An 18970-nucleotide genomic window follows, 5' to 3' on the forward strand; every position below is an offset into this window, starting at 1 on the left:
GTCTTGCACTTGCTTTTATGAGAATGATCTGAGCCAATTAGCTACAAAACTTGGCAGGAATTGATTCCCACAGGTTTTTCTAAGAAGCACCTCGATGTATTGTGGGAAAGAGTTCAAGTTTTGCTATGCTCCTGTGTGACAGCAGAGCAACCACCACCAATCAGTTGGACATTTGGGGATGTGCTCCAGAACATCGTGATTTGTGGGTTATGAACTTTCTTGTGATTTCTGGTTTAAATTTATACAGGGGCAGCTTATATTTGCTCTTGTGCCACACTGTCATCCTTTAGCTTTAGTTCTTCTTTCTTACCTTATCTATCGAGAAATCAGCAACTATCAATCTTTTAAAAAGAGGAAAGGTTGCTTTTTAAGTGCTTAGCTAATTTATTTTTGTTATTGAGCAGATTCCCAGAGATCTAAATTGAGTCACAGAGTCTGTCAGTATGGGTATAGATGCTTAATTTGTATTTATAGTGAGGTGGATTGGGGTGTGTGTTTGTTTATTTTCTGTATTGTGCCTCAAGGAACTCTTCCTCCTGTGATGATGTTATATCTGGGCTTCCTAAACAAGTGGATGTTGCATCCATGTCTGTATGGAGGATAAAATTTCCTTACCCACTGGAACAGTATGTGACTCAATCTTAAGCAGAAGTAGGGAGGTATTCAGTTGCATCCCTGCAGATATTGTGGTGTCTGGTGCCTCCTTTGTATAGGACCTAGTGATTGTGTGGGTGGAAAGTGAGATCATCTAACTGATCCAGGAGGCAACTGATACTGCGCACTCACCCCACCCCTCCAAGCCAACCGATAGACTTACTCAGTTGTCTCATTGGTTATTAACCACACTAGATCTGATACAAACATGTGGGTGAAGGTCAGGACCACCCCTAACATTAACAGCTAGCTGTTCGAAGAGTTTATCTGAAGTGAAATCATACCTTTTGCTTATGAGTCTAAGTGTAGAAGTTCACTTTGAAATTCAAGAGAAGTTCAACTCAGTTTAGCTATTCAGGGAGCAGTGGGCTTAGTACCAATGTGAGGGCAACATGGTACTGTTGTATTTAAAGGTAACTTGTTGCTTTTTGGGTAAGTATTAGGTGCTCTAATTATTTTTATCTCTTTGTGCTACGCGGCATCCAGAAAAGGAAGCCCACCAGACTGCTGGGCTTGTGTTGCATCTGCTGAGAATGTGTGCTCAGAAATTCCCCTTTGACTAGACTGCAGGACTGGCTCTGGTTTGTACTTCAGTGATGCAGGATCTCTGCTTCCATTTCATAAAAATGAGACTGCTTGAGCCAGGATTACTATAAGGATCCTGAACCATGATGCTTTACACTAGATAAGAACTAGCACGTGTCCTTCGCATGTCTCTGCCTTAGTGCCCTTGAGCATACTTGGCACATCAACTGGAGCTTCTACAAATACCGTGCTTTTCCTCTAGTATATGGCATACTTAACTTGCCCGTACGGTCATTACCTACTTTTCCTTCCGCATATCCAAGCCTCAGACACCTTTATGAAGTTCTTTTCTGGCTAGCCTCTCCCAACAGACTGGCTTGGCTGGACGGGTTTCCTGGGAGGTCAGCCATTCCCCTGTGTTTAGGTGTTCTCACCCCAGTGGCTCTCGTCAATTATTTCCGGTCTTGGAGACGTATGAGATGCTCTTGACAGGAAATGTCTGATTCCAGTGTCACTGACAAGTCAGTGATGCTGTGGTTTGCACGGTTGAACCAGAAATACCAAGTTGTACTGACGTGGTGGTGGGATTTCCAAAGCAGGTTTCCTACCTCATGCAGGCAGTCTCTGGGTAAAGAGGAAGATATCTGTGCCAAGCATAGAGAACCATGAAGAAGTTGAAGTAGATAAGGATGTTGTTTACTTGTTTCTGAAAGCTTACCCAATAGTAATTGTCAAAACCATTGTTATAACGCTGAATGGAGAGCTGCTACTGCAGTATGAAAAACGCTTAGTTGTTCAGACTTGCACAGAAATAAACTTTGTCGCAAGCCCTTTTCTTCCTATATCTCTGTCAGATGAGTATCTTACTGTGTCTTTTAACCCCCAAGTGGAAAAGAACCCTAAATATTGGTCTGTCTCAGAAGTTGCCGTCATCAGCTTTCCTTTTGCCCTGATTAATTGTGGGACAATGAATGTAAGGCAATGGCCATATGTTTAATACCAATTAATCAGAAGATAATAGCAAACATAAACACTCATTAGTTTTATAGCTGCTCTGTTTGTATTAATTATTTTTCCTGGCAGCACTGTAGTAAGCAGGTAGTATCAAAAAGTAGGGTGTATGTGTATGATATCTCAGAGCGTTTGTTTAAACATTCTTCTTTGCCCTGTTATATTTTAAACAATGAGTAGGAGATGAACTTTGACCACTGCATTTCATTTATTGCTTTTTTGGTGACTAAAGGCATTGCTAATAGCCAAGAGCAAAGGGCTTTATATCCACTAATGGACACTTACCCTTCTTGACCATGTTATCGTGTATAATCTTAATTTTTTACCATTTCTTAAGAAAGGTTAATTAGTAGAGATTCTATATGTGAAGTTCTCAGTCTTTGCACAGATAGCTTAAGTAGAGCTAAGTGGCTTTACACTGCAGGTAAGAATTGTTGGTAACACAGTTGTAATATATGCCAAGCTTCAGAGATGTGTCCTTTTCTCGTGCTTCTCAGGCAAGAAGGGTCAAATCGACTGCCTCCAATTGCATCACATGAATGTGGTTTCCCAGGGTAACATGAAGCCGATTCCCAGTGTAGTGGAATTTTGTTCTCTTCAGTGTGTGATGGTGTGTTTCAAGCTATTGTTGGTATAGATGTTAGCCTAATAACATAGAGTGTGACTGCTCTGTGATTGTTGCTATGTCTGCAGCTCAGTGTGTGGTTACCCAGCTTGTGTGTAGGTAGGCAGCTTCATTACAGGTGGCTTGGTTGCTGTCAGCAGGCAAGTAGAGCTCGGGGTGATTTAGGAAATGGACACCAAGAGCTTACTGAAGTTGCTGCTGCGTTTATGCTGCTTCTGCTACCTAGGCCAGAGCTAAGCTCTAGTCTCATGCTCATGATATGCTTCGGTCACATCCATGTGGGCATGCCAGTTGTTTAAGGAGATGGGAGAGAAGGTAATGGCTAGACTTACTTTATTGTTCATAAACTAGCAAGACATAATTTAGTGTAAGATTTATTATAAGACTTTTTAGCCATAATGTCAAAGATGACTAGAGCAAAAGTGAAGACCATACTATCCCTGTTTTCTTTAAATAGTATCAGTGATCTGTAACCAGGTCCACTTTAATGAGGTAGAGAAAGCGAAATTTAATCTTGTGCCCAAGACCAAAGTAAGGGATAAAATTTATGCTTTCCTGTAACCTGCGGGGTTGCAAGAATTGCGGTTCTTCCACTTCCCTGTCTCTTGCTCCTGTTTTGTGCAGTGTGCTTCCATACCCGTCCTGCTCATTAGTCTGCTGGAGCCCGAACAGACTTTCTTTGCTGCAACATAGAAGACGTGCAAGAGCATTTGGAGTGAATTGTCAGTCCCTGGTCTTCAGAGTGCTTCATCCTGAGGGCTTAGGTGTTGAGAGGGCTCTACTCTGATTCCTGTGCTTGGTCAATTATTGTTTTACTTGCCTTGAAACTGAAACTGCAAATACTTTGATAAGTGGATCTTATTCCAGTGTTACTGTAGAGATAATTCTTCTACCTTTAATGAAATACCGTTTTGCCACTTGTGAAATTGTATTTTCCAGTGAACGGAAAACGTATTTTTCATTGCAGCAGGCTGATAGATTAATTTCATCTGGGGGAAATGAGAGTGAGAGCCTGATAAATGGGATTCTGGCAGTTTATGTATTGATGACCAAACAGCTCTTTTGGGCTTAGCTAAATTCTGCCTCTTCGGAACTAGTGAGAATTTTGATGTGTGTTTACTTGACTCAGATTTGTCTTGAAAACCATCAGTCTTGCTCAGCTTTACTAAACTTCTAATCGTACTTTATCTGAGTATAGTATTTAGTTGCTTTATAGTGCACTTGACAGTACGTTTCAGGTGCTTTATAGGCATCATTACCACTACCCTTTTTTTTTTTTTTTTTTAATGAGCTTCCATTTGCTGCTTTGATTTGACTTCTGACCCGTGCTCCACACACTGATCCCTCCTTTGGTCAGAGGAGTTTCTCTCCTGATGTTGTGAACGGAGTTAGTCAGAAATGGGTCTGTCAGAAAAGCTGGTTTAGGGTATAGGGTTTTGTCTTGGATAGACACCTGGTCCCAAAAGTGCACGTACTTTTTGTGACTTGTTGGAATTGCAGGTAAGAATTGGGCTGTTTCCCTTGGAAACTGTGATACCAGCCCTGAGGGCTAACCTGGACTTTAGAAATCTGATCTCTTTGTCATGAATGACAACTTCATCTTAAAATACATAACTGCTAGAGCAAGAAGGAAAACTTCACAGAAGTTGGACCTATTCTAAGGAAGGTACTGCTTTATCAAATGAGATTATCCAGAAGACCTGGATTTCACAGAAGTCTTAACATGTAAAGGAAAGAGATCCTCTTTAGTTACATAAGAAGTACAAGTATCACAACAGAGTTTCTACCAGTATCTTAGTGTAATTTTTCTTACAAATGTTTCCTTATTCTTGTGGTCCTTCCCTCCTCTGTTTAAGTAACTCAAGGCTTTTGTTTGGTTTTTTGTATTGCTATGATAGGTATAGGACAGGACCTAAGAACATTTCTTACAGTGTGGCCCCAAGCCAGATTGTGTCAAATGGATTTGGCCAGCTGATCTTGACAGTAATATACACACACACACACACATATATATATTTTTTTTAAGAGTTATTCTTTCCTTCTTCGTGGTCCTGGGAACTTGCCATTTTAACATAGGATTTCTCAAGTATTTTCTGTATTCTGACTTTGATCAGGCTCTATCACTTTATTTTTCTTTTTTTAAGTAATATTTCTCTTTTAATCTTAGTTTTGCAACTCTAGTGAGAGCACGTTATCTTGCAAGATTTGAGAATTAAGTCATGGCAAATTGCACAAATTTTCCTCCTGCTCAGTATAATAGAAATGTACCATAGACTTACAGTTGGTCAAGATTAGACTTTTATATGAATAAGAGTAGTTAAAAATAGAGCTTGTATTATGGCAACTTCCTAAAGAAAATAAACAAACAAGCCCTAATCTCACCCAAACAAAATATAGTAGCAATGTTGTCATTCTTGTTTGGCTTTTATGATGTCTCAGTTTCCTAAAATTAAAGTCAGTGTATGTATGGTCTTAGCAATGCACTGCCTTTTTAACTTCAATAAAATGTATTTGGTGGAATCCACAGTGCAAATATTTATGTGAAGTTGGACAGAGGGAGGTTCTTAGAACACAAATTATGAAACTTTTAGAAAACATAATTTAATACTAGATTTTTGAGGGGAAAAGTTTCCCTTTTTTTATACCATGTTAGTCTCCTCCCTTTTAATCTTGTTTCTTAAAGAGCCTAAGCTTGTATAGGCAAATGTTGTCTGTTCATATCCCTGTGTGTGTCTATCCTTTTTTCAGCTTTTTAATAATTTCTAAGCCTGTAGGCCGGTTACAGTAAAGTATGACTGAAGAGTAGATGTCTCAAAGATGTTACTTTCCAACAAGTTGGAGAGACGCCCTTACTGCCTTCCCAGTTGGGAGCATGGCCACAAGGCTTATCTTTTATTGAATATCTTCATTACAGTTTTGATGATCTAAGTAAACAGGCAAGGTGAAAAGTTGTGGTTAGAGGTAGAATCTCTTATTAGATCAATTAGAGTAGAGAAACTTGAGGGTATGTAAGCTTTTTGCCTACAGAGCTTGTCTTGCTATCTGTCTTTTCTGTCATAAAAGCATCTGCAGGAAGGGGAAAGCAGGGAGAGACACTGGAAACCAGGCTGCTTTTTTTTGTTCTACTCTTAACAGAAGTACATTTCTCGGGGGGGCGGGGATTTCTGAAAGAAAGGAAAAAACTGAATTGGGTGAAGAGACAGAACGATGTTTGCAGGAGAGGTGGAGATGAGATAGTTTTCTTGTTTTGCTCTCTTGATCCCACAAGCCTTTTGCAGTGGAAATATGCTGCCTGTTAGAAGCCTTAACTATTTCTGCTGACACTTTGTAATTGCCTCTTGTTTTACTTTGGTGTGAATCTGGGCAAGTGAAATACGTGTTTTAAGAGAAATTGTGGACTACAATCCTTGTTCTGTAAGCATTTGTGAATGTACTTAGTTTTATTCAAGCAGGTAAATTTTATTATGAACAGAATTCTCCACACAATAAAGTTCTTATTTATATGGGGGTTTGTGTGGCTTTACTCCCTCTTTCCTTCTCTTCTGCTGTACCTTGTCCATCCGTCCCTCCCCCCCCACCCCCCCTTCCCTCTCATCTTTCTATATGAATCAAAACAGATCTGAACGGTAATTGATACTGGAACTTTACTTTTGCCTTTCTTTCAATTTCCAGCTGTTTTATTCCAAAGTTCTAATACAGATATACAGTATGTTCTGCAGTGATGTAAATATTGCATGAATTTTTATTGCAACTTGCACAGAGAGTGAAAATACATATCCAATGTAACTTTTTCTTTTTTTTTTCCATAAAGTCATCAATCATCATGTGTAGATTAACCAAACAGATTTTATTCTCCAAGGCACCAAATGAGCTTTTTGCCTTTTCTTGATTACTGATGTTTTTACTTGAGGAAATGAAGGTCTCATTTAAAGGAAAAAAAGGGGGAGGAAGGAAGAAAGAAAGAAAAGAGAAAAAATTAAACCACATCCTGCTGACTATATTCAAAATTCAGACATAACAGCTAAGATGGGGAAATCCCTCTAGGTCTCTTATTTCCTACTTAAAATTGAGTGGTCTTATCACAGCAAATTGTGTGAAGAGACATGGCCTAGAAGTATTTGGCTGTCAGAAATGTATGGCATTGACAATAAATTTTTCATTTCTTTCTGCAGATATTGCTGTCGTAGAGATGAGTGATGCCTTCCGTCAGCCTTCCTTGTTCTACCACCTGGGAGTCAGGGAGAGCTTCAGCATGGCTAACAACATTATCCTCTACTGTGATACAAATGCGGAGTCTCTGCAGTCACTGAAGGTAGCTCTGAATGGAAAAATGGGGTGTGGGGAGGGGGCAAGTCACAGTTGGTCCAACTCTTGAAATAGGTCCTCTGTTTCCATAGGAAATACAGATGCTGCTTGTGGTTCACGAAAGAATAGCAAAAATATTCTGAGGCCTGGAAAACATGTCCAGTGAAATGCTGAAAAACTCAGTTTAGTTTTCCCAAGAGAAAGATTTAGATGACTTCATCACAGTCAGTTAAATACCTAGGTGTTAAATGGCTCTTTACAGAAACAGAAGCTTGACAAATTTGAGATGAGAAGTAAAATATATGGTTTTGTCATTCAGGGGAATTACTGGTGTTTGGGGTTAATTGTTACAGTAATAACAATTGGGTGACAATGGTAGTGTGTAGGGGGCAGCAAAATAATCCTTAAGTTTTAGCTCCTGTGTAAAGTAGCAGTTTTCTGCCAAACCTGATGGGGCCCCAGATGGCCTCTGGTATGTCTTGCTGAACTACAGCTGTTTATATCAGGTACCTGCAGGATTGCTGTGCTGGAGATTACCAGCAGCGTCGCAGAGTTAGTAAAAACAAAACTTGTGCCTGGTCCTCAGGGCCGCAGTTCACTGTATGGTAGGTTGGTTTAAGGCAACGTGGTGGTTTAAGGTAATCTATGGGGCTGTGAATTATGTCAGCCGAGGAGTTGATACTTACTTCCTCCTGCAACTCTACTAAAGATTTAGTAACTTCCATAGGGATGGGCGAAGGCAGACAACTTGGATGGGAGTCTTTTCAATTACTTCCCCTCCCTCAGATTCATTGGCTCTGATCAGGAGGTGCTTTATGCTATTGCACTTCCATTCTAGGCATTGCTGAAAAGAAGCATTTTAAGTAAGCAGCTTGGTGAGTCAGACTGCAATCTGGGCACTGCCGCCTCTCATGAAGGGTTTGCTTTCACTGCTTCTGGCTAGTGCAGGATATTTGTTTTTGATTCTGTCCCATTATTTGCAGCTTGGCCCTCTATTGGGAGGGACATACGTTGAGTAAATCAGTTTCTTCCCCTTGCTCTTCCCTCCAGATTTTCTTGGCCAACTGGACTGGTTGCAATCCAATTATTTCCTTTCTTTTTGCAACACAAAGAGTATACAGATAAAAGCCCTAAAAATAAAACTGCTAATGACAAAAGACCTATCTGTGGCTTGAATTCAATTATGCAAGTACAATGATCTACAGTATAAGCAGAGCAGAATTTCATTGTACTGGGTAAGGAGCCAAATACCCAACTCCCACTGAAAATCACTTGGAGTGAGGCACCAGGCTTCCTTGGACACTTGGGAGAATTTTTGCTAGTTTAGGAGCTGGACTTTGCAACTGGGTCACGTGCAGGGTTCCCACTGACATCAGTGGAAGCCCAGTTCTGCACAGGGAGACTTGGATGTCCCAGTTGCCACTGGTACAGTGCCCACTGAAAGACTCCCTTGAGTTTCCTTTAGCTTTGAGCTGGGCCCATGTTTCTGCTTTTGATAGTTTGCAGGAAAGTCTTCAGAGAGCAAGACCCCTTCCGTATTATTTAGTGACTGGCTGAAAAAAGTAGTTATGGGCATGCCTGGGCATCTTCTGAGGCAATGTTTGTTCCTGTGTTTGCTACAGCCACCAGATAAGAGTAGAAGCAATGCAGTAGTCTGTGTGCTGTTTTAATCTTGTATAGAAGGTGGTGAATTCAAAAACTGAAAATGATCATGGAAATGCAGGAACTACAAAAGCGCAGCACATGATTTAACTGGGGTACAAAGCAATGTACGTAAACTTTTGCTGGTGGAAAATTCCTCTATATGAACATTCTGATCAGGGTGGACGGGGCTTTGAGCAACCTGATCTAATGCAAGGTGTCCCTGCTCATGCCAGGGGGTTCAACTAGATGATCTTTAAAGGTCCCTTCCACCCTAAACTGTTCTATGATTCTACATACGTACATGTATAGGTTTGTATATTTATGTATATAAACATATTTATGTCCCATACTTCAAAAGCTAGCAACAGTCGTATGTGAAACATGTCCCCTCAACAGGGGGAAGAGCAGTTTTATGGAAGCCTGACTTAGGCAACATGGAAAGTATGAGGTGCCTTGGTTTGACACTGTGTTTGTTTTTAATGCTGTGGTGTAGGTGAAGCTGCTTAGTGGTCCCTGTGGTAGAGGTGTAGCATAGCTGTCTGATAAATCTGGCAGGGCTATCAGTTGCTGGGATCAGAACTTGCTGAAACATTTTCCTGAAAGCAAGGTCACTGTCCACAAGTGGTTCACACTTGGGCTGTGCCACCCAGATTAGAGTGCAAGAACCAGCCCTTTCCATCTGTGTGTGCTCTGGCATCCTGTTCTCTGAAACTTTACATTTAAAATCTGAAGATACATTCTTTGCATCAGACTTCTTAGAGCAATGTGAATTTCAACCAGTTTTGGAATATTTTAAAACCTCATAGAAATACAGCTTTTACTATTCTTCACAGTTTCTTCTGCTGGCAGCAAAATGTTACTTAAAATATTTAACTTCTCAAATGTGAGTGCATGTGTATTAATAGTCAACTTTTGGACAGCATCCCTCTAGGAAAATTTATATAGGGAGGGGTATGTACATGTGTGCATGGGTGTATATATATGTATATCCAGATGCACACACTACATATGCTCCTGTGTATATATAGGATGTATGTATCTACTTGGTTCCATAGTCATTTTGTCTCTCCTGAGACAATACTTGATTTATATTGATTTGACAGGCATAGAAAACATCTACCAACCAGCCTTTTCCTGTCATGTGTCTGTAAACGTTAATATTAGCAAGTCATACTGATCAGATATCTTTCCTAGTAGTTGTTCAGTGCTATCAACCACTTTTTTTTTTCTTTTTTATTCCAGGAAATTATTTGCCAGAAGAATAATGTAAGTATGATTTCTGGGTGCCAGTTGAATTCTAGGCATTCCAAACTTCTGTTCCATTTAATGTTGTTTATCTTATGTTTTCCACTTGAATCATTTAACACTCTCCTACTGTATTTTACAGAGTTAGATGCAGAATTCTGGAAATCCTAGCAGCAAATCTGTGTATATCACTTAGTTGCTAGGTACCAGGCTCACTTCTTACATTGCCTCTATCTATCAGTGGTATTTTCCTTGCTGCCTTTACTTGTCTGTCATATTTTTTCACACACCATTTACATCTGTCATCTTGTGGTTTTTTTTTCTGTTGCCTTTTTCTGTACAGTGTTCTTTAGTGTTTTTAAAAAAATACTCTATTGAAAAGGAGAGTTATTTGGAAACTGATGCTCATTTTAGAAACCCATAGCTACAGCTATGAAAATATATATATTTATAAAGAGAGAGAGTGTGTGTATTTTATTTCTGGAAGTTGAGTCCTGGAGCCTGTTAGTCCTAGTGCAGTGCAGATCCCAGTAGTCCGTCTGTGACTGCCAGTCATTAAACTGTTAGTTTTCTGCACCTTGGCATCCCTCTGGTTTCTGAGGTTGGCCTTGCAAATCGCCCTTCCCTTTTTCACTCCCAAGTTCAAGGGAGGCAGACCTGTGACTGTGAGAACACTGCTTTCTCAATGTGGTTTGTGCTGAAGCAGCAGGGCCAGTCATGTCAGAATATATATCTGGCATGTTGAGTTGTTCTTGGCTTCACTTTGGGACTTACTGGTAGCCATATATGCTAAGATATAATTTTATAGTGGTTAATCAGTGGTGTGCAGATATCCTGAGGTGCTATGTGTATGCTGTACAATTCCATATATTTGAATAAACTTTCCTAAGGGGCATATGAACTATTTAATTTTAGAAATTGGTCAGGTTTTATTTCCCACAGTGTTAAAACTGCCATAAAACCTGCAGTATTCCTGGTTTTACTTTTTTATTTAACAGTGAAATTCATGGATTAAGTACTGACTTCTGCCAGTGTGAAACATCATCCTTTGAAAAGGATGCAGTTACCTACTATAGCAGATAGAGTTTCTAAAGATGGCTTCAAAACCAGTGCAAGCTTTGGCCCTAACGCTGCATTTTAAGTTACATATTATTTTTTTATTAAAAAAAAAAAAAAGCAAAGAGGGTTCCATATAGAGTTTCTGTACAACTCGTAACCAAAAAGTGCTTTTCAGAGACTCACAGAATGCTGTGAATGATATGCTAGACTAAAGATCTCTCGCCTTTCTGTAATGAAAGTGGGGTAAATGATCAGTTAGGCCTTTACACAAACCGAAAGAGAACAGTAAGGCCTTTCTTGTAAATGAATGTATTGCATTCTGTATCTTTGTTCTGGTGGCCCAGGATCTAGGGAATGATGTGTGACTAATGTAATGTCCCTGGGAGGGTAGGGGGAAAGAGCTCTGTTAGCAGGAAACCAGCAGGAGATGACTGGTACAGGGAGATGTAAAACCTTTACCTCCTGGTAAAAGGGAGATGCTGTCGTCTTGTCCTATTTTTAAATGACAGTCCCTGAAGCTCAAGGAGAGGTACGATAACTTGGCCTTCATCTGTTTGAGAAAGGATTGTTCTGTTTTCCATTTAAATTTGGATAGGTGGCTGTGAAACCGTCACTTATCACTTTTAGAAATGTTTCAATGTATGCCACAAACAGAATGTGTTCCTTGAGAGTCTCAGATGTTTTCAAGCACACCCACATAACATCTTTTCTGGGAGGAAGTATTTTCCCAGGGATTAGAACAGGGAAGTCAGTGAAACTAGCTTAGCAACTCTGCAACTGATCTATTTTTTCCTCCTTTTTCCTCGTTTTTTGGCATGATGTCAGCCAAATTACCTGAAGTAGACTTCTCACAATGTTGGTGCATGCCTAACTATTGAATATAATTCCTGCTTTATGAAAATCATGTTTCTGCATAAATTGTAAGACTCTTGGATAAATGGGTATGACAAAGGTGCTGTTCTTGAGAGGCTGTGACTGTGATGCCCTCCCTTACCAAAAATAGTCATACGAATGATTATGTGAGGTTGCAAATATGAAAAAATGAAATTCACATATGAATAAACCAGGAGTTCAGTCCTGCTGTTCTAGAACATGTTTTTTAATAGCACGCAAACATCAGCCCTAACAGGACAATGATATCCCTGGCACCAGGGGATTAAAAAGGCTGCAAAATGAGTGCGTGCGTGTATCTATATATATGTGTCTAACTGAAGTGCCTTGTGTTAGCTTTTCCTGAACCTTGTATCCCTAAAACTAGTGGGGAGAAAAAAAAAAATCCATTACCAACTGTTTTGTTCTTTGTTCTGACTGGATTTTTGTGCTTCCTAATAATAGTCAATACAATGTTGCAGAGCTAGGATAAGCTGCCTGGAGCCTGTCAGGGCAGAGCAGTGCAAGATAACATAGACTCATTTCCTGTTATATGTGGTTTTATAGCTATTTAGTTGGACCTCTTCCAACTGTTGCAGTAATACCAAAACCGTACATTTTTACAGGGAGTGATACTTCGACAGGAGGCAGTTACTTTGATATTTGAAAGCTTAAGTTCAGTTTTTGCTGTTATCTGATTTTTGAGGTCAACCAAGCAGCAGAGGCATTCTAGAAATTACTAGTAAAGAGTTTCAGTCACAAGGAGATGTTGGTATAAAGGTTACAGTTCATGGCTGTACTTTGCTTGTTTTAGCTCGCTGGTTTTTATTTCATCCTAATTCTCCCTGGTTTGAATCTTACCAACTTTGGAGAAAAGCTGCAGGTCAGGTTCCAAACGGCCATTTATTCAGTTTTTTTTAAAATCTCGCTTCTTGCTGAATCTGAGGAAGTTTAATGTGCATGCGTTATGCACATGGTTTGCAACCAATTGCAGTAACACCTCGACACAGTGCTCACCTTTCAGTTCAGGCTGCTTGCTTGCACCAGGTTGGAGGGATAGGTAGCCTCAGGAGCTGCCCTGGGGTGTGAGACCACAGCACAGCTGCTGGCCTGATCGGAAGGGCGATTGGAAGGCAATGGGAACCATTCTGCTGGGCAGCTGACTCGCAGGCGTTAGCGATTAAGCAACAGGGTTAGTGTTGTATGGCTGGGGACTCTCATTAGTGTTTTCCTTTTCTAACACTTGGAGGGATCAGAGACTAATTTTTACTGGTTTTCCACAGCCCTTCCTAACTGCCTCCTGTTTAAGGTGTAGCTTGGGAGAGTTTGGTGTAGTGCTCCTTCAGCAGGAGCAGGAGAATGAGTGACCCTGGATGAGGCATGCTAGAGGCACCTGCAAGCTTGGAGCCTCCATATAGGTACTGCTAGAAGACTGTAGATCCCATAGGATATGTTTAGCTACTGGTCTCTTTCACTGTGAAAATAGGGGGAAATATTTTTAATACTCCCCACCCAGCTGACAAATTATTTGGGGCAGTTTCATTTTTGGTATCCAAGTATTTAAAAATGATACGTAGTAAACTTCAGTAAATATTTCATTGATAATGACCACTGTGGTATTTATTGTTATTAATGATACATCACTGTCTCTTGCTCGTTCTTTAATTTTTTGAATTCTTTGACTAATATATTTGGCACATACTTTCCTTGGAAAAAGTTAGAACTTTTTTTCCTATGTGAATATGATGAAAGGACCATATAGAATGATGCTGATTTTTAACAAGCATTTAGGATGTGGCATGGCTGCAATAGAATTTATTGCTGGGCTTATAAAGAAAGAATACATTCGCAAAGACAAAGGGAAGTATTTAAAAGAGTAGACCCAGTCCCTGTGCTTCAGTTCATTTGAGGTGTGAGGCTTGCTTATGTTCCTTTTCAAATCAATAGCAAGGCTGTCTTTCATGTGAGTGGGATTTGAAGTAAACCCAAACTGTGTCTGTATTCAGTAAAACATCAGCACGTGTTGATTTACTGTGTGTTTGGGGCATGGAGGGAATAGATTTAATAACTTGGTTTAGGATTTTGCCATCTGCTACATGTAACACCATGTGCAGTCAGAGAATTACCTTTAAGAAAAATCTCATGAGAAGAATTGAAATAAGAGCAGATATTTCTCAAAAGAACTAATAGGAGAAATGCAAAAAAGCTGATCTTAATTAGAGGAGAGTCAGCAGGAAGAACAGTTCCTACTTGTGAGAGATACTGGCTATTTTTATTACCTCAGCTGATTTTATTTAAAAAAAAAAAAGGTTACATTGAATGCTGACCTGAAGCTTAGGCAAGTAGATGGGATTCTGCTAGATTCTTCCATCCATGAGTAAAGCATCATTGTTTTGTTTTGGGGGATTTTTGTTTTCTTCGACAGTTCTTGTCTTTTGAAGGCAGCTTTCTTCTGTTTGTGGATATTTGACTGTTAAATGATTCCAATGGAGCAGTGTTAGTAAAGAGCCTCAGGGAATTGAGAGGACTGCACACCATTGACTCCCTGGGATTTTGCAGATTTTCTCCCTCTTTTTGAAGTAAAATTCAAGATCTGAGAATTAATTGGGCAGAACTCAAATGCTCATTTGTATAGCACCGTGTCTTCTTAATGTGTACAACTTTCAGAGAAAAATCTTCTGTACTATGTCAGATGTATTTGTGGGGGAGAGAATAGTGTTTACCTTATTGCATGATGTTCTTTCTAAGAAGACATCGTCTCCAAATTGAAGTCCCAAAAGGCTGCCCCTTTTACAAGTAACAGTTCTGTACTAGAGGGGGATGTTGAAAGAAGGGCTCTTTTATATTCTTATTGTGATCATTAAAATATAACTATATGCTATGCATTTTTATTATCTCTTAAACACAAATAGGTGCTATATTAATTTCTTTTCAGAAGCTGAGAAAGGATGTGAAACAAGAAGGAAGTGCTTAATGTTCCAGTGACCAGTAGGTCTAGCTAGGAGCGGCACAGTCTTAAATTCTGTAACTGTAGAGCTATTAAGACAATCTCGTGGCTGTATTTAAACTGAAATTACACATACTCTGGCACTGTTTAATTTTGCACATTAAGTGAGGAAGGGACATTAGAAAAATACAAACCAATTAAAACACTTGCAAAAATGAATTACAGATTTTGTCACTTTGTGGTAAGCATTTATGCATGTGTAGCTGGCTCCAGCCAGTACTTCTGCCTTCTGATTAGTCTGAACTGATTTGATGAAATGGGCTATGACACAGATAGTCTTTCAGAAGGTGGCCTGATGTTGCCAGGTACTGAGTGTGCTGGCCCAAAGCCTTCAAAGATATGTATGTTTGTATCTCCTAGATATAACCAGTTCAGCTGATCTGAGAGCTCAGGCCAAGTTTACCTTATCTGACGTCCTGAATTCTTGTGCATCAGGCTGAGCCATAGTAATTATCTGTATGCACGCTCATGGCTTGTCCCAGCCTGTGATGTTTTCAGTAATGCCTTTCAGCTTACAACTCAGGTGACCTGCAATCACTTTGTAACTTTCATTAGTGTAATTTTGAACTTTTGAAACTTCAATAATGAGGGATTTATAAAGAAAGAGGGTTGGAAAATGAAACTTCTAGCACCTGTTGTTGATTAGGGGGTCTATTCCCACTCACTTTTGAAGCCCCTTTGTGCTACTCGTGTTTTTTTAAAGGGTGTTGATGTAACTGAGAATATTGCAATTGGATTTAAGGTGTTACTCCTTCAAAAATTGCCCATTTTTCTTGAATGGCTTGATTCTGTTACTTTCATTGTACATAGTATGGCGAGTCAGAGGAATGGATCGAAGGAAAACAGCAATTTTGTCTTCGGTGCTCAGCAAACTTAGAATATAGAGTGAATTTAGTTAGGGTTAGGAAAGAATATCAGAGCTTGTGAGATCAGAGTTCGAATGGAGTGTTACAGGGCAGATTTTAGTAGGATAAGTGGAATATATTTAAACTTCCAAGTGGAATAATGTGCACTAAGTCAAAATCTAAAGCAATGTGTGAGCAGATGGGAAGTGTGTGTCAGAAAGACCACCTGATCCTTTCTGACTTAAGTTAGTGTAGCTTGTATTTTGACAAAGAAAGGTGAGAAAGGAGGTAAAAGTGGCTGAGACAGAGATTGCATAGCCTGGGAACGAGGAAAGCAGCAAGTCATGCACTCTGCTTTGGGGAAGAAGGTTTAGAGCTGTCTGACATTGGAGCAGCTCCTCAGCTGCTGCCCCCACGGCCTGGTCCTCTCGGGCTCCCACCGCAATCGTTGCCCAAATGCAGTTGGGTTTGGGCTCCTTGTAGTTAGAATTTGTGATGGTGACAAAATATGTTTCTCCATAGTGGGAGACCATAGACTTTATTATACAAGAGCAGTCTTGCCGTCACTGTTATCTTATCTTTCTTCCACCACCACCACCTTTAGTAAATAATAGATAACTTTTGATTCTTTTTTTTCTTTTCTTTTCTTTTGTCACCAGAGCTACTGCATGTCTGCCTTTGTCAGGTTCAGCTGTTAAATGTCTAATGTACTCTTTAGCTAGGAAAGTGAAAATGAGGTCAGTATTTCTTGTGTTTCTTAACTTTACTTCATGTGGGTTTTTTCTTTTTTTAAAGCCCATTTCCTAAGGAAATGAAACTTAAGAGCTTGTACTGTTTTTTCATCCTCCACCCTCTTTCTGTATCTGCCTGTTTGATGAATTTCAGCCAAATTTGAGAGGTTTCAGATACACAGAGCTCCCCACAAAACATAACTGCCTAGGTTCAGTTAACAACCAAATTAATGCCCTGGCTGACAGAAAGGCCACTGTGTTCCCACACTACTTGCTACTGAGGATCAAGGTGAGATTCTACCTTGAGACAATTCCCTGAGAACCCTGGGGGCCTTCTGAACAACTGTAAATTGATTTTATTTTCTTCTATTTTCTTCCCACATAGTGGTTTCTCCTGTCTTTCACTGTTAAGTTCTTCCTTGTCCGCTGCTTCCAAAGGCTACTGGGTCTGCATGTCTTCTATAGCAGGCTCTATAATATAACCAGCTTTTTTTCCCCCTCAGGGAACAGGAAAAATGCATGGAAACTAATTTTTGCTGGCTCTCTTGTTCCACTGAAATAGATACCTACTTCCTACAGAAGATGCACTCAGGATCGGTTTATAAGAGCTCTTGGTCAGTAATGGACTCAGGCACTTGGCCTCTGCAGGAAGAGTAGTTTTCCTGCTTGTAGGATTATTTATGAAGACTCCAGTACTGTCTCTGTAGGTGGCCCGACCATTATGCCAGGATAAACTTTGGGTTCTGTGGATTTCAAAAGCTGGAAACATCCTTTTTTAGAGTTGATTTTTAATTAAGACCTGAGCTTTGGAAACAGTGTGCCAGAGGTCTGAGAAGGCCTTCCTGCAAGCAGTCTTGAATTTATTTTTAATGCACTGAATAAACATTAGGAAGTAAAATGCTTGTCCCAGGATATCTGTAGCTATTTCACCCTTTCTCTTGGCTCTGACTTCCCAAACTTTTTCTCCTTTATTTAAAAAAGGAAAGTTGGAGAATAGTCTGCCTACGCTTAATAGTGGCTCCTGTGCCAGTCACTGCCCATCCTTGTCCTGGAATTGCTGAAACCAGTTCCAGCAAATTCATAATTTCCTCTCTGCTTTTGACTGTGGGGCTTATTAGTTTTTAGCAGGGTCAAAGGTTCATCCATTCACTCTTGAAAGTCTGTGATGGCCTTACATGCTAGCATATTCTTGAGCAGGAGTGTCCATTCAGTTCTCCATTGTAAAGACGAGCAGTTTGGGTTCAACCATCACACTCCTTAATTGCTTGTTAAAAATATTGTCATACACTTCCAGTTCTCAAGTTTCGTTTGGAATTGCTACGCTCATGCACCGAAAAATGTGACCTGGCTATTCAGCTGTAATAGGTGGCAGTTGTTGGGGGAAGAAGACTAAATTCATCCTTGTGCAAGTCTGTGTATGCAATAATCTCCAACCAAGTTCTGGATTAGTTGAGCTCAACAGACTTCATGTAAACGCCTGCATCAATTAGTTTTAAATTTTATGGAGTTCGTCTATATCCCTCAGAAGTGGGGGTGGGATTGCCTTTATAGCGAGGTCTTACAGTTTCATAGTATAATAGGTGTAATTAAAAAACCAAAGTAATTCCTGTACTCTTCATAGCCAATCTCTGATCTGTACACAAACATATGTTTACTGACATATCTGTACACATACATTTATACAGACTAGAGTACCTCAATTCTTCCATGTTTTTAAAATCTAATAATGCATGTTAAAATGCATGTTTTAAGCACACAGCTGGTATTGTGCATTTGAAAACTATTCAGTCACTGCTCTCCCAACGCGTGGAACTCAACTTGCCAGGGGAGTCTCTGAAGTGATGTCCTTATTGCTGTATTGACTTTCGGGAGAGCAGAAGAAGCTGACCAGTAAGTAATTAACCTTGGAAGTAATTTAGGGGGTACCAAAATGATGGGTCTCAAGAATTGCTTCCTTAAGGCATTTCTTGCTGGGCTGCTGGCCACTTCAGTAGTGGAGTCTGAGCTTTGAGAGCCAAATGGCAGAACTCCTCCTGATTTTGATGGTGTGCTGTCTCATAGTTAAGACCCTTCAGAACCACAAATATTCACCAAGCTTTCTATGTGCGTAAATCTGTACTCACATACCACAGACACCAGACACCTTGCCTCCCTCTTTCCTGGAAGATAAACTTAAATGATTTTTTTTTTTTCGAAGTATCTGTCATACATTGATATATAGAAATCAATACAGTTTAGCAATGCTAAGATGTTCCATAAGTGATTATTCTGAAATATGTATGATTTTAAGTCCCACTGGCCAGGAAGTTATGCTACATAGCAGGGAATTTAGTTTGTCTTTGTTATGCTAAACTATCTGAGTCATTTTGCAGTTCATATGAAGATTAGTTTTCTCTACAGTTTTCTAGTTGTGAGGCAACTAGCTTGTGTTATTGTTTTCAACATCTGT

General features: G+C 39.8%; 1 protein-coding gene across 1 annotated transcript in view; it reads left to right on the forward strand.

Moving 5' to 3' along the window:
• The window catches only part of MAP3K5 (mitogen-activated protein kinase kinase kinase 5), a 107888-nt gene that overhangs the window by 24812 nt on the left and 64106 nt on the right, over window positions 1–18970 (forward strand). Inside the window, 2 exon segments of the mRNA XM_050893316.1 lie at window positions 6988–7127; window positions 10007–10030. Coding sequence (XP_050749273.1) covers window positions 6988–7127; window positions 10007–10030 — 164 coding nt within the window.

The sequence above is a fragment of the Gymnogyps californianus genome, chromosome 3 (assembly GCF_018139145.2).
Source record: "Gymnogyps californianus isolate 813 chromosome 3, ASM1813914v2, whole genome shotgun sequence".
In the NCBI taxonomy this organism is placed as follows: domain Eukaryota; kingdom Metazoa; phylum Chordata; class Aves; order Accipitriformes; family Cathartidae; genus Gymnogyps; species Gymnogyps californianus.